Source organism: Mustela lutreola, chromosome 11 (genome assembly GCF_030435805.1).
Source record: "Mustela lutreola isolate mMusLut2 chromosome 11, mMusLut2.pri, whole genome shotgun sequence".
NCBI classification, from domain to species: Eukaryota; Metazoa; Chordata; class Mammalia; order Carnivora; family Mustelidae; genus Mustela; species Mustela lutreola.
Window position 1 is genome coordinate 95213011 of NC_081300.1, and position 15937 is coordinate 95228947.

A 15937-nucleotide genomic window follows, 5' to 3' on the forward strand; every position below is an offset into this window, starting at 1 on the left:
TGGGGCTCGAACTCACGACCCCAAGATCAAGAGTCGCATGTTCCACCAACTGAGCAGCCAGGCACTGCCCTCCTTTATCTTGCTTTATGTTTCCTCCTAATACTTATAACCTCCTTAATTAAAAAAATACTTACCACTTGGGTTTGCTTGCCCATCTCTTTTCCCCACCCGAACATAAGCCCCCTGAGCATGGGGCCTTTGCTTTAGTCACTGTAGCCTACCAACTACTCACAACAGGGTCTTGGGTTTATGGGCACTCATTAAAGGCAGTAACAGATAGCTAATACACTAATGTAACCATTACATCTTTTGTCTCCCACAAAGTTACAGCTACCACCCCCTTGACAAACGTCAGCACTCCTAGCTTTAAGTATCTCAACCAACCCCATTAAAATTCTGAACCCCTCGCCATGATCAGACGGCACAATTCTGGAGCCAGAGACAAGGCAGTAATGGGTCTGTAACCCTCCTCTCTTCCCTCCTGCAAACCTCAATTCAGGTGGCCCATCAGGGTAGAAGCTCTGACTTCCAGAAACAGTGTCATATTAATTAAATTCCACAGAACCACTCTACGGCCCCAGAGGACTTCATCACTGTGGGATTTTTACCTTCCTGATTAACTGAAATCAGCATTTTTTTTTTTTTTTCAGCAAAACCAATGGACTATTTCCAAGGTGACAACTTCCTTCCTAACAAGGTTCAAATCCTGTAACAAGTTCCCACAGCCATGGACAGGGCTTGTAAATCAATTTGCCACACGATCCAACCACTGGGCTGAAGCAGGTGGTTCTAGAAAATTGTGTGTGAGCCTTTTTTGGTAATTAGATAGGATTCTCAATGTATTAATAGAAATTAAACTACTTAGAGGAGTTTTTCAATAAAGTCAAGAATATATCAAACATCGGAAGGAGGCAAAGTAATTGAGATTGATGTCCCCCAGCACTATTTTACCTTCCTAGATACATGTCCTATTTGTCCCTGCTCCCTCCTGGCCCATCATTTGCCCTCATAGAGGTGATGTACCGGTTTCTCCTATCACTCTACTCCCAGCTCCTACAAACCACACAGCTCCAGAACTTGCATAAAGCAAATCTGAACACACCCATCTCTGCTTAAAATCTCATGGAGAGTGGCTCCCGGGCGGCCCACTGGGTTGAGCAACTGACTCTTCATTTCGGCTCAGGTCATGATCTCCGGGTCCTGGGATCCAGTGCTGCCCTGGGCTCCCTGCTCAGCGAGGAGCCTGCTTCTCCCTCTCCCTCTGCCGCTCCCCCTTCCTGTGCTCTCTCTCTCCCTTGCTTGCTCTGTCAAATAAATAAATAAAATCTTAAAAAAAAAAAAAAAGATCTCACAGAAGTTTCTGACTGGTCTTTGGAGAAACACAGACCCTTCACTATGGCACCTTGGGCCCCGATCAGCCTGGCCCACCCACCACCCTGCACCCACGACCCTCTCGCTTTCCTCTGCTCCAGCCCCACTAACCTTCCTTCCACAGGTCTACCTGTCTCCCTCTCCCCCCCTTTCCTAACCATCATACCAGGCTCTCCGCAGGCAGCCAGGAAAGCTCTTCCCAGGTCTCTTCTCCTAAGTAACCCCTCTCTCTTCAGATCCCATCTTGGGGACACCTGCCCTGCCTTCCCTGACTACGAGTACCAGGGTACACGCTCTCCCCTACCCCCACAGATCTCTGCCTTGTGGCCTCAACATGGCTGCAAATTTCCATTTGTCGCTCAGATCGCAGGATGAACATCTATCTCCTGAGAGTCTGTAAGCTGTGTCAGGGCAGGGAGCTCATTTGGTTTTCCCCTCACCATATGTCCAGTGCCCAGCACCAATCAGATGTTTAACACACATGTTGAATGAATGAATGAATCAATCCATCAATCACCCAATCAATCAATGGCAGCTGTGATCACTAATCTCTGCATCCCACACTCTTTCCTCCAGCTGTCCCCTCAGGATTCCTTCAAGGCCCTTGGCACTTCACTACCCCCATCCCTCCTCACATTCCTCCCATGCCCTCTACCCTTCAAAGCCCGGGGCCGATGTCCCGCAATGCCACCAGCCAAAAACGATTCTTCCTCTCCCTGCTCCCATCCCCAGAGCCTGCCTCCTTCCACCTAGGATGAAAGCTGCACTTCATCTCGTGTGTTTTATGACACATCCTCCAGAGGGTAAGGGCTCCCAGTCTCGTTCATCCTTTCCTTCCCCATCCCAGGGGCTCGGGAAATTCTGCCGCAGTGGTATGGGAAACGAAGAGAACTGAAACCCCTCCCCTCCCTCCCCACCCTGAGCCCACTCTTTGTGTTTGATGTAGCCCAGATCCAAGGGATGTAAGGAGCTTCAGCTTCAAGGGGAGGAAAAATGCTTGAGAAATAATTAAAGAAAAAGAGAGCTTGAAAGCAAAGCCTCGAGCAGCTCGGGGCCAGCGCGCTGGCTTCCCTCACGAAGTCTGGCACGAAGTCTGCATATTCACTGCGTCCTGAATGAAGGGTGCAGTGAATGAAAAGCTCACAGCCTTCAGGCTCCCGGGGGCACTCCTGGCAGCAGGGCTGAGAGCGGAGATGCTAATGGATTTGGAGCCGCCCGGGCCAACTCTTCTAGGAAGCCCAGAGCAGCAGTGCTGCCCGGGACGGACAGCATCTCCTTCCCATTTCAGAGACGGAAACACAGACGGCCCGGGATGGTGAAAGCTTTAAGGCAGACCCAGGGGTTCCAAGGGTCCATTACTGAAATTCTAGAAAGTGGAGGGGATCGCAGGTACCTCTGCCCAAGTTTAACAATGGGTGTCAGGACTTACTGGTCCACATGGAATGATGTCCCTGCATTAGACACAGCCACCTTCCCAGCCCAGAGCCCAGCTGCTGCGTGGAGACACCGTCTAAGAGGTGTTTGATGATGAATAAGTAGCCCTCACTCTTTGTTTGGGAAAAGCCCTGGGTCTCCGCAGCAAAGAACAAAAGAACACCAGACCACACACCGCCCCCGCAACACTAGCAAAAGCAAAGTGTCCATGGTGAGCGGGTCTCTCTGAAGATGTCTGATCCCAGGCCATGCTGTCCCTTGGTGGGAGGAGATAAGGGTGCGACAAGCACATACAGACACACACACATGCACAAACACACACACACACACACACGCACGCGCACGCAGAGATGGTCCCATTATTCTTCCTCCCCCTCCCCCCACCCCAGATCACATGCTCCTGGGGAGAGCCAACAGGGAGGCCAAAGGCCCATCTGGAGGGGGAAGGCAGAGCCCCAGCGTTCCAAGGCAGCAAGATGCCAGGCTGCCGATGCCAAGGACCCCCTTTCCTCATGTCCCAGCAGCGCCCGCAGGGCTGTGAGACACCCCCCCTACCCCCCCGCCCCATGTCCCTGCCCGCCCAGCTCCCACCACTGGCCAGGCAGTCTTACTTCTTCACTTTCGGGTATTTCATCTCGGCGATGGCATTCGTGGCTTCCGTCTGCTTCTCCTTCAGATGCTGGGGCCACATGTTGTCCACCCAGTCCACCAGATCTACCTGAAAGCCGGACCGCCGTCAGCACCTCCTGGCCCGGGCCACGTCCTTCCGCCGGGCTCCCTCACCACCTGCCCCCCCCCACCCCGCCCCGGGGCTGGCACAGGCCCAGAAGCTGGGCGAGGAGAGGAGGGGGGTGGCATCGGAGAGGGGATGGTGGCCGGGGGCCCTACCACAGTCGGACGCTTGACCAGGTGCTCCAGCTTGGTGTGGCTGAACTCGAGGCTGATGACGTTGTACAGCTTGTCCCGCTGGGCCTCCGGCGTCTCGTAGTAGCGCACAAACTGGGACATGCTCATCTCCGTGCCCTTCTGGGTGTTCACGTCCATCACGTCCACCAGCCGCCGGCTACCTAGAGGCAGAATCCACATGCTGGTGGCTCCTGGGGGCTCAGGAGCTGGAGGCCACTGGGGATCCCCGTCAACGAAACTCGCCTCCCCCGTACGCCACATCTGCTCTATTACCTGGTCCGGTCGGTTTTCCTCACTGACTCTCTCTACAAGCCATCTGCTTCCCTCGGACACCACAGACTCCGCGCTGGTCCAGTCCACCCTTACTACTACTCTTCAAGACAACTTCCAGAACGTTCTAACAGGTCCTCAGGCTCCCCCCTCCTATCCATCCTCCACAGTGCTGCCAGCGTGAGCTTTCTGAGACCTGACCACGGACACCCCCCCTTCAGTGCTCCCCACGGCCTACCGAAGATTCTCCTGGCATGGCCCTCAAGGTCTTTCTGCTTATTCTCAGCATTACGATAGTCCTTATTTCCACAGAAAATCAGCTGTTTGGTCATCTCCCTCCCCAGTTTATGGGGCCAGGAAAACCACTTGGTCTTCTCTGAACTTCTGTGTCTTCATCCTTCCATCTGCTTTCATAGGCTAGTTGCGAGGATTAAATCAGATGATGGTCACCGAACTCCTTGGCCCAGTGTCTGGTGCATAAATGCATGGGTCCCCCCCCCCCCGATTACCCCCGACAGTAACCATAATTCCTAAGTAATGCTTGTCTGCTCGGTTTTCGTTCTTCCCTACCATTCCGCAACTGTCACCAGAGCAGAAGTCCTACCTATCTTGCTCACTACTTTGCCCCGCGTAGTATCTACACAGAGACCGGCACAGAGGGGAACTCAGTACCTATTTATGGAACAAATAAACAAAAGTTGGCTGTCCTGTACAGTGTGTGACATATGACTTCTCATACGAACAACGTCTGAACTAAAAGGAATGAACTGCTTCCCAGAGAGAAGGAAACAAGCTCAGGACGGGGAGACAGGAGCATTCAGTGCCAGCCCTGGGGCTACCAGCAACTAATGAAGTTTCAAGATGGGGTGCTCAGGCAGCTCAGTCAGTTGGGCGTCTGACTGTTAATGTCCGCTCGGGTCCTGATCTCACGGTCTTGAGATCAAACCCCGCTTTGGGCTCTATGCTGGGCATGGAGCCTGCTTCAGATTCTCTGTCTCTCTCTCCCTCTCCCCCTTTCCCTGTACCTTGCTCTCTTTCTCTTTTTCCAAAACAAAAGCAAGACAAATAAAAACACAAGGCTTTGGGGCACCTGGGTGGCTCAGTGGGTTAAGCCGCTGCCTTCGGCTCAGGTCATGATCTCAGGGTCCTGGGATCGAGTCCCGCATCGGGCTCTCTGCTCAGCAGGGAGCCTGCTTCCCTTCCTCTCTCTCTGCCTGCCTCTCTACCTACTTGTGATCTCTGTCAAATAAATAAATAAAATCTTTAAAAAAAAAAAAAAAACAAAACAAGGCTTCAAGGAAATCACAACTTCCTGGGGACTCTGCGTCCCCATCTGTAAGATAGAAATTAAAGAGAAAAAAGATGGGAATAATAGCTTGAGAACTTCAGCCAATGGAGAAGGAACAAGCAAAGTTCAGTGGAAGAGCGGTGAAAGGGGAGCAGACAGACACAGAGCAGATTGCCAAATTCATGGTGATTTATGATGAAAGCTGCCACCTCCCGTCTGTCAGGACACAAAATAAGCATCATGACTAGAATGAGAAGTCTGCCATCTGGTAAGGAAAGACCACAATTCCCCCATTAGCTCAATGACAAATACACAGTCCACAGAAACTTAGAAATGTGTAAATGAGGGGCACCTGGGGGGGGTGGCTCAGTCGAGTAAGCACCTGACTCTTGATCTGAGCTCAGGGTTTGGTCTCCGGGTCATGAGTTTGAGCCCAGCATGGAGCTCCACGCTGGGCATGAAGCCTACTTAAAAAAAAAAAAGGGGGGGGAGGGGGAAATATGTAAGCCAAAAAAAAAAAAAAAAAAGAAAGAGAAAAACCAGAAACAGGTAATCACCTTGTTCGAAGCAACTCCAAGAATGAAGAACAAACTAAACAAAAGGAGCCAGGAAATGACAGCCCAACGGACAAATATGCCCCCCCACCTGTTTTTCTATGCCCCCTGAGCTACAGATGGTTTTTATGTGTTGTTTTGTTTTGTTTTGTTTTAATTTGACAAAGAGAGCAAGGGAGCACGAGCAGAGGACGCAGGACAGAGAAAGGAAGCAGCAGGCTCCCTGTTGAGCAGAGAGCCCAACACGGGGCTCGGGCTGGATCCTAGGACCCCAGGATCATTAAACTGAAGGCAGATGCTTAACCAACTGAGCCACCCAGGTGCCCTGGTTTTTATGTTGTTAAGTGGTGGAACATGGGCGGGGGGGGGGGGGGGGGGGAGGTTGTCAAAAGAAGAATACTTTGTGATAGGAAAATGATACAAAACTCAAATCTCTGGATCCACAGATAAAGTTTTGTATTTTTTTAAGTCGGTTTTTTGTTGTGTTTTTTTAGATCTTATTTATTTATTTGACAGAGAGAGAGAGAGACAGTGAGAGAGGGAACACAAGCAGGGGGAGTGGGAGAGGGAGAAGCAGGCTTCCCGCCAAGCAGGAAGCCCCATGTGGGGCTCGATCCCGGGACCCTGGATTAGGACCAGAGCCAAAGGCAGAAGCTTAACAACTGAGCCACCCAGGCGCCCCTACAGATAAAGTTTTATTAGCACCCAGCCACACTCCGGTTCCCATGTCGTCTCTGGCTCTTTCCACTCTGCACCAGGTGAGCTGCAAAGCCGACAGGAAACTGAACGATCAGCAAAGCCCAAAACACTTACTCTCTAGATCTTTCCAGAGAAAGCTTGCCAACCCTTGAACTAGACAAAATCCTCCTGACAATTACATGCTGATGTGAGTACTATTCCCATCTGGTTCGATGCTCTATCGCCAGCTCTGTGCAGAGCTTGCCCTGTAACAGGCCCAGGGTCAATATTTGTTGAATAAACACACAGTGCCCTTCACATCACAGGAACTGAATAATAAAAGCAGCCCCTTATGCACATAGGAACCCTCGCCTGTAACTATCTTCCAGATTCAATATCTAATTTTTACAACCACCCCAGACGCAAGGTAGGACTGTCCCTATCTTAGAAATGAGGAAACCAATGCCCCAGAGGTGATGGGATTGGCTCAAATCCTCCAGAATATCCTCTACAATTAGAAGAGCTAATGTTCCCAGAGCACAGGCAAGCTCTCCACGCAGCTTATCTTAAGCTAACTGCGGTTCTGTGTGGTAGAACTTCACTTATACCCATTTGATGGATGAGAAAATGAGGCTCAGACAACTAACTAGACCCAAAATGCCCAGTGAATGAATCGCAGAACTAGAATTTGAAGCCAATTCAATCTAATCCACAGCCCAGGTTCCTATCCCCCCCAACTCCCACCCCTGTGCCATTGACTTGTGGTCACACGCTAGGATGGAAAAAAAAAGATTGCCACCCTCCGCGCCTGGGACACGGAGAACAACTCTGTTTCTGCATCGGGAGTGCAGATCCACCAGGGGGCATCCCTGAACTTTGTTGGAAGTCCTGGCCTGCTCTGGAAAGCGCTGGCTCCTCCCTAACCAGGGTTCCTGGAACAACAGGTGGGCTCTGGTCAGCTTTTAGCGGAAGCCCAGTTGGCAGAGAACCTGCTGTGACAGTGGGGGAGGTGAGAGGGGAACAGAACCCAACCCCTCCCCCTCTCTGGCCAGCCTCCCTCGTCCCTCTGCCTCTCCTCCCAACCCTGGCACAAGGTCCTATGTGCAATGACCCCTGTGCGAGGACTGCTGGGCAGGTGGTTGGGAATCACAGCCCTAGCTGCTCCAGCATGCAAGTCAGCCTAGAAAACTTGAGCTCCGTCGCCCCTATCCACACAACAATTTTTTTTTTTTTAAAGATTTTATTTATTTATTTGACAGAGAGAAATCACAAGTAGATGGAGAGGCAGGCAGAGAGAGAGAGAGGGAAGCAGGCTCCCTGCTGAGCAGAGAGCCCGATGCGGGACTCGATCCCAGGACTCTGAGATCATGACCTGAGCCAAAGGCAGCGGCTTAACCCAATGAGCCACCCAGGCGCCCCAACAAAATTTTTTTTTAAGATTTTATTTATTTATTTGACAGAGATCACAAGTAGGCAGAGAGGCAGGCAGAGAGACAGGAGGAAGCAGGCTCCCTGCCGGGCTCGATCACATGACCCTGGGATCATGACCTGAGCCAAAGGCAGAGGCTTTAACCCACTGAGCCACCCAGGTGCCCCTCAACACAACAAAATTAAGGGATGACTTTGTGGTTCAAATCCTCCCTGTGCCTCAGGCCTCCTAGCTTCTTTGAGTGTATCAGTTTCCCCATCTGTGACCTGGGGACAAAAACAGCAGCTAGCCCATAGGGCTGATCTGAGCTTTAAATGAGACCATGCCCATGAAACACTTCCTTTAAGTGCCCGCAGGCAGGTAGTGTTAGAGAATTGGCCGATTTCATCTATAATTACAGGTGGAAAAAGTGAAGCAGTAGAAAGTCAGAGCCACTTAAATCTCCGCCAGCCAGTCCAGTGGACTGACTACTTAAGATCCTAAAACACAATAAGGATGGCTAAATGGGTGTGGAGACGTTTTGGGAGGGGTAGGGGGTGATAAAAATGTCCTAAAATTGACTGTGATGATGTTTGCCCGGCTATGTAGACAGATGAAAAACCACTGATTCAGACATTTTAAATACTTGAATTATATGGTATATAAATTATATCTTGATAAAGATGTTATTAAATACAAAAACTTGGGCACTAAATGACCAAAAAATTTGGTTTTTCTAAAAGTAACATTTTCTTTCAAAAGTCACAACTGGGGGCGCCTGGGTGGCTCAGTGGGTTAAAGCCTCTGCCTTTGGTTCAGGTCATGATCCCAGGGTCCTGGGATCGAGCCCCAAGTTGGGGGGAAAAAAAAATCTCTGCTCAGTGGGGAGCTTGCTTCTCCCTCTCCCTCCCGCCTGCTGCTCCCCCTGCTTGTACGCGCTCTCTCACTCTCTCTCTGACAAATACATAAAATCTTTAAAAATACATAAATAAATAAATGTACATCCTTGAGCCCTAGAAAGAAATGTACCATCGATCCCTGCTGCAACATGGATGAAGCTGAAAGACATGATGCTGAGTGAAAGACGCCAGTGGCCAATGGTCACATGTGGCATGAAGTCATTTACATACCATGTCCGGAATAGGTAAATCCAGACAGCACGCGAGTAGATTAGTGGGAGCCTGGGACCAGGTGACAGGAAGGAGGGGCGCTAAGGGATAGGAGCTTCCTTTAGGGTGATGAGAATGTTTTAGAACCAAGAGAGAAGGGGCGCCGGGGTGGCTCAGTAGGTTGAGCATCTGCCTTCGGCTCAGGTCATCATCGCAGGGTCCTGGGATCGAGCCCCGCATTGGGCTCCCTGCCCAATGGGAAGCCTGCTTCCTCCTCTCCCACTCCCCCTGCTTGTGCTTTCTCTCTTGCTCTGTCAAATAAATAAATAAAACCTTAAAAAAAAAAAAAACCAACAGAGAACTAATAGTTGCACAACATTGTAAATGTACTAAATGTCACTGAATCCTCTACCTTAAAATGACTGAATTTTGTTATGTGAATTTCACTTCAATAAATTATTTTTCTGGGGCTCTTGGGTGGCTCAGTGGGTTAAGGGTCCAACTCTGATTTCAGCTCAGGTCCTGATCTCAGTGTCTGTGGTCAGGCTCCGAGCTCAGCCAGGAGTCTCCTGGGGATTCTTTCTCTCCCTTTTGCCCCGCATCCCCCCCACACACCTGTGCTCTCTTTCTCAAATAAGTAATAAATTTTTTTTTTTTAAGATTTTATTTATTTGACAGACGGAGATTACAAGTAGGCAGAGAGGCAGGCAGGGCGGTGGGGGGGGGGGGGACGGGGGAAGAGCAGGCTCCCTGCTGAGCAAAGAGCAAGATGCAGGGCTCAATCCCAGGACCCTGAGATCATGACCTGAGCAGAAGACAGAGGCTTCAACCCACTGAACCATCCAGGCGCCCCTCAAATAAATAACTAAATCTTTTTTAAAAAATAATGTTTCGGGGCGCCTGGGTGGCTCAGTGGGTTAAGCCGCTACCTTCGGCTCAGGTCATGATCTCAGGGTCCTGGGATCGAGTCCCGCATCGGGCTCTCTGCTCAGCAGGGAGCCTGCTTCCTCCTCTCTCTCTGCCTGCCTCTCTGCCTACTTGTGATCTCTCTCTGTCAAATAAATAAATAAAATCTTTAAAAAAAAAAATAATGTTTCAAAGCAATATAAGACATTATTTCCTTTAATCGACCAGAACAAGAACTTACAAACTCTATTACTCCTTTGGCGAGTCTCTTCCTCGTGGATCAGGAGCTTGGGCCAGTGCCCAGCTCCTCCCTCCACAGAGCCTTCACCGACTTCTCCCAGTGCCCTTCCCTCCCCGCAGGGAGCTGTTAGGTGCTAGGTGTGTGCCTGGGCTCAGTTCCTCACAACTTAGTTGACTTACAGATGCAGGCACAGGTGGGGAAACACTGCAGAGGGCCCAGGAAATGATAAACACAATACAGGATGGCAGTGAGATGGTGACCATCCAGAAGATTTACCAAGAACCTTTGAATAGGATCTTATTTGGAAAAAGGATCTTTATAGAAGTAATTAATATAAGGATCTCAAGAGGAGATCATCCTAGACGCAGGGTGGGCCCCTAAATCCAATCACTAGAGTCCTTAGAAGAAAGTCAAGGTCAAGGGAAAGCCGGAAGCAAGGACTAAGGAGAGTAGAGTAGTGTTCCTATAAGCCCGGGAAATGCCTCGAGTCACCAAAAGCTGGAAGAGGCAAGGCAGGAGTTTCCTTCAGAGCCTCCAGAAGAAAGGAACCAATGCAGCCACCACCTCGATTTTGGAATTTAGGTTCAGAAACTGACAGACTAAGTTTCTGTACTTTTAAGTCACTCAGTCTCTGGTACCTGGCTTAGCAGCCCCAGAAAACCAATACTAGACAATGGCCACTTCTGGGGCAGAGGGTTATATGGGAACCTGGGTGGCAGGTGCTCATTTCATCATGCTTCTTTAAACTTTTCAGCACAGAGAGTACATTCCACATACAAAAACGGATCGAAGGACCGAAATGTTTCAGGTTCCAGTCTTTCTCCATTGCATAAGACCTGTAGGCAAAGTACCCCACTACCCCAGTGGGCAAGAGAGATAAGACCATCCACCTAAGAAACAGTTGTGGGGGGAAAAAAAAGAAACAAAACCATTGCTTTTCATTTAAAAACTGATTTCAAATTCAGACAATTAACACTAGAGGCAAATGAAAGGCCCTTAAGGGTATCAGAGGTGCCACGGCATCTCATGGCACATAAGTTAAGATTTGCATGCAAACAAGATTGTAGGGGCGCCTGGGTGTCTCAGCTGGTTAAGGGTCTGCCTTAGGCTTAGGTCATGATCTCCAAGTTATGGGATCAAGCCTCAGGCTCCTTGCTCAGCAACAAGTCCGCTTCTTCCTCTCCCTCTGCCCCTCTACCCAGCTCGCGCTCTCTCTTTCCCAAGTAAATGAATAAAATTTTAAAAATGACAAGATCGAGGCGTCTGGGTGGTTCAGTGAGTTTGGGCCTCTGCCTTCGGCTCGGGTCACGGTCTCGGGGTCCTAGGATAGAGCCCTGCCTCAGGCTCTCGGCTGAGCAGGGGGCCTGCTTCCCCCCCTCCCTCTCTCTCTGCCTGCCTCTCTGCCTGCTTGTGATCGCTCTCTGTCAAATAAATAAATAAAATCTTTTAAAAAAATGACAAGATTGTCTATATAAACCCCTTCTCTTTCAGAACACTTCTGACTCATTAACCTGATTCGCAAACTGTATTGTATTCACAATAAAACTAATGCACAATAAATGTACAATTCTGGGGTGTGTGGGTGGCTCAGTAGGTTAAGCATCTGCCTTCAGCTCAGGTCACGATCTGGGGTCCTGGGATTAAGCCTCACATAGGGCTCCCTGCTCAGCAGTGTGTCTGCTTTTTCCTCTCCCTCTACGATCTCTCTTGCTCTCACTCTCTCTCAAGTAACAAATTAAATCTTTGAAAAATAAAATAAATAAATAAATGTACAATTGTGACAACCCAAAAATGGTAAGTCAACACTATTCTATAAAGTTGGTTTTATGTATGATGCCAATTTATATACAACCAAGTCTAAGACTATAATAAAAATATGAAAACAAACAAACAAACAAAAAACAAAAAACCAACAGCCCAAATCTAGTTCTAAAAAATCCCCTTGAGGGGGAACGGAGGTGAGCCTGGTGGTGGGTATTGTAGAGAGTATGTATTGCATGGAGCACTGGGTGTGGTGCACAAACAATTTTAGAACACTGAAAAAATATAAAATTAAATTAATTTTTTTTTTTTTAAATCCCCGGAGGGGTGCTTGGGTGGCTCAGTCGGTTAAGCGTCTGCCTTCAGCTCGGGTCATGATCTCAGGGTCCTGGGATCAAGTCCTGCATTGGGGGGGGGGGGTGTCCCTGCTCAGTGGGGAGTTTGCTTCTGCCTCTCCCTTTGCTGATCCCCCTGCTTGCGCTCTCTCTCTCTCTCAAATAAATAAACAAAATCTTTTTTAAAAAGTATGTAAATAAAATTTAAAAACACATGTGGGGGTGCCTGGGTGGCTCAGTTGGGTTAAGTGCTCGACTCTTGATTTCAGCTCAGATCATGATCCTAGGGTTGTGAGATCAAGACCTATATCAGGCTCTACACTCAGCCCAGAGTCTGCTGGAGAGTCCCTCTCCCTCTTCCTCTGCCTCTCCCATTCATGATATCTCTCTAAAATAAATCTTTAAAAAAAAGGTAAAAACACAAAGGAAAAACCAAAAGTACGGAGTCAACAGAGGTGACCCATATAAAACATGGGAGGCATAGACGTCATAGCTCCGCATTGGTTCCCTCCTCTCCCTGGACTAGCTCTACTTCTCTCTATCCCACTAACAGGCTTACCTCAAGGGCTCTTGTGGTTGAACTGTGTCCCCCAAAAGAAATGTGCAAGTCGTAACCCAAGACACCTACGAACGGGCACTATCTGGAAGTAGGGTCTTCGCAGTTGTGATCAAGCTACAGTGAGGTCAGGATGGATGAAGGTGGGCCGTTAGCCAATTCCGGTGTCCTTATAAGACAAGGGAAACTTGGACGGAAACACACATAGGAAACAGCCACGTGAAGATGGAGCCAGATGATGGAACATGGAGCCACAAGCCAACAAACGTCAGAGAAGTCAGAAGCTACCAGAAGTGGGAGGAGACACCGAAGAATTCTCACCTAGAGCCTTTCGAGAGCGCCCCAGCCCTCCCAGCACCTAAATTTCAGACTTCTGGCCTCCAGGATGATGAGAGAATACATTTCTGTGGTTTTAAGCCACCTGGACTGTGGTGCTACAGCAGCTCCGGCAAACAAGAAGGCTGACCAGAAAATGACTGGGAAACCCCACAGGGCTCCCTAAACATCCCTGAAGGCCGAGAAGGGCTTACCCACACCTGGCCTCCCCTATGGGGCCTAGTACAAGGTGTTACAGGACAGACACGATACAGAACTGTGCCGTTGACCAGAAGCTTCGCAAAGAGAAAATGGCATCCACGGGGGACATCACACCGCTCCATCCTCGACCAGCTTGTGTCTTATCTCTCCCCACTACTACACTGTAAGCATCATTAAGGGAAGAGTTCTGGCTCACGACTCTAACCCGCGGATCTAAAACGGAGAGCCTGGCCCACAGCAGGAGCTCACTAAATGTTTGTGGGATGAGTAAGTCACGTCAGGTGTTTCTCGATCCTAAGTTTTTCCTAGCATGGGACATAGGACCTCACATAGAAATGACAGCTGAACTGGACAAGTGACCTGGGGGTACCTGGAGGTGGGTACGTGTAACGCTCTCCGTTCTAGAGAAGATAAAGTCCCCACAACCTGGAAAGAAGCATCTGGAAATCCCGAGTACTCAGGAGCCCCATCGGTGGCACGACCATGGCTGAACACAGAAGGATGTGGGTGAGAGAGGCCTGTTCTTTCTTTTCTGAACACAAACCAGGCTTTCAGCCCCCCACCCCCACCCCATCACAATCCCCAGGGCTCTCTACGCACCCTCGCTTCCCTCTGCTCTTGGCCAGATGCACGTCCCCGGCTGACCCCACCTCAGCCTGCCCCGTCCTCACACGGAAAGGGAAGTCAAGGCCTGGTATGGTCAGACCAGTGAGGAGCCTCTGGGGCTGACGGGAGAGTGAGGGTGTACAGGAAAGAGGCCCAAGGATGGGAGAGACAGACGGACTATATCTGGCGTGCAAGGTCAAGACACTTGGTTCTAAGAATAGCTTTCTTGGTGCGCAGGGAGCTCCGTCCAGCTCCCCAGGTGTCCTGGACACCATAGCCTGTGGGAGGGGTTGAAGCGGGAAGAAAGGGAGGGGGAAGGGAAGTCCGCTCTTTTAGGTGCCTGGGCTCCATAAACCTAAACCCCCAGGAAAACACAACTGTACCAGCAGCCAGAAAATGAAACTCTGCTGGGTTCCAGCCCCAGGTGGCAGCGAGAGGGGCAGAAATGATAATGTCCAGGTGTATTACAGCCACCAAATGACTAAGGACGAGAGCACGAGACCATCACCACTTTGCAGCCTCTAACACAATAACAAAGCTACACATCAGACATCAATACCTACTCACATCAGACAGAGAGAGAGATGACCTGACATTATGTGCCTCCTGATGGAAGCGTAGAACATCATCTATGAAGCAGTCTTGCTAGGAAGAAGGAATGAATAAATGAATGAGTGCATTTTTGTGCAGAGAGAGAGACAGACTCTGAATCTGATCGAGCATTTCCATCTAACTGCCAACTTACAGAAACTACCGAGGACAGAGGAACACTGACCACTCCAAAGGAATGCTATGGGCAAAATCCAGACAATGGAAAAACCCTACAGGTCAAAGAATCCAACTTCAGATTGGCTGGAGGTGGTGGGAGGGCCAGAGATTACAAGAGACTTAAAAGATATCCCAACCAATCGCAGCGTAAAGACTGTGTTTACATTCTGACTCTCAGAATCAGGAAAAGAAAAGGAAAAAGAAGTAACATGTATGCTAATGTGAAACTGGACATTTGCACAATAAATGTGGGTATTTACTCACATTATTTATTTTTTAAGCTTTTTTTTTCTTTATTAAGTAAGCTCCACACCCACTGTGGGGCTTGAACTCACGACCCCAAGATCAAGAGTTCCATGCTCTACCAACCGAGCCAGCCAGGTGCACTGATATTTACTCATTTTAAGGAATTACTGTTTTTTATTTTTTTAAATTTTTCTTTAAGGATTTTTTTATTCCTTTATCCAGCAGACAGAGATCACAGGTAGGCAGAGAGAGACAGAGAGAGAAGGAAGCAGGCTCCCCATAGAGCAGAGAGCCCGATGTGGGGCTCAATCCCAGGACCCTGGGATCATGACCAGAGCTGACGGCAGAGACTTCAAACCAATGAGCCACCCAGGTGCCCCAAGGAATTACTGTTTTTAAAAGATTAGGTGTGATAACACTATTATGACTATGGTTTTAAAAATCCCTTCTCATTTAGAACTATATACCAAAAACTTTACGGATGAAATGGTATGATGCTTAGATATGCCGGAAACATCACAGGAGGATAGGAAGCGGGCGGATGTATGCAAGGCGCATGTGTGGGGGCTGGGTGCTGGGTCCATGGGAATGCATTATGACTTTCTGTCTACTCATTCCTTTTCAAAATTCTCTCCAGCAAAAAGGATTTTTATAAATCCCAGCTCTGTTACTCGCTCCGTGGCTTCGGGGCCTCAAATACCCTTTCTAGGCTTAGAGGGTGTTTATTTGCAAAAGGGGCCCATTGATGCAAGACAACCCAGCACAGTTTCTGGCCTAGGGTGAGGTCTGCAACACGCTTCACCACCCGCCACTGTGCTGCTCTGAAATGCGGTGTCCAGACTAGACAGACAGGGAAAGGGAGCTCTTTCCCCTGCCCCATAGACGGACTTCTCAGGCACTTTTGAGTTTAACCCCAAAGATACAGCCCCATAACAGGGTCTTTCATTCTGTCTGGAAGAACCA

The 15937-nt window shown here is 49.3% G+C and overlaps 1 protein-coding gene across 6 annotated transcripts in view; it reads right to left on the reverse strand.

The window, feature by feature from the left end:
- KDM2B (lysine demethylase 2B) overlaps window positions 1-15937 on the reverse strand; it is a 123155-nt gene that overhangs the window by 90836 nt on the left and 16382 nt on the right. For all 6 annotated transcript variants that reach the window (XM_059140433.1, XM_059140432.1, XM_059140435.1 and 3 more), the window contains exons 5-6: window positions 3694-3872; window positions 3417-3523 (exon numbers count right to left, since the gene is read on the reverse strand). In XM_059140433.1, the coding sequence (XP_058996416.1) occupies window positions 3417-3523; window positions 3694-3872 (286 nt within the window). The remainder of the gene's footprint in view (window positions 1-3416; window positions 3524-3693; window positions 3873-15937) is intronic.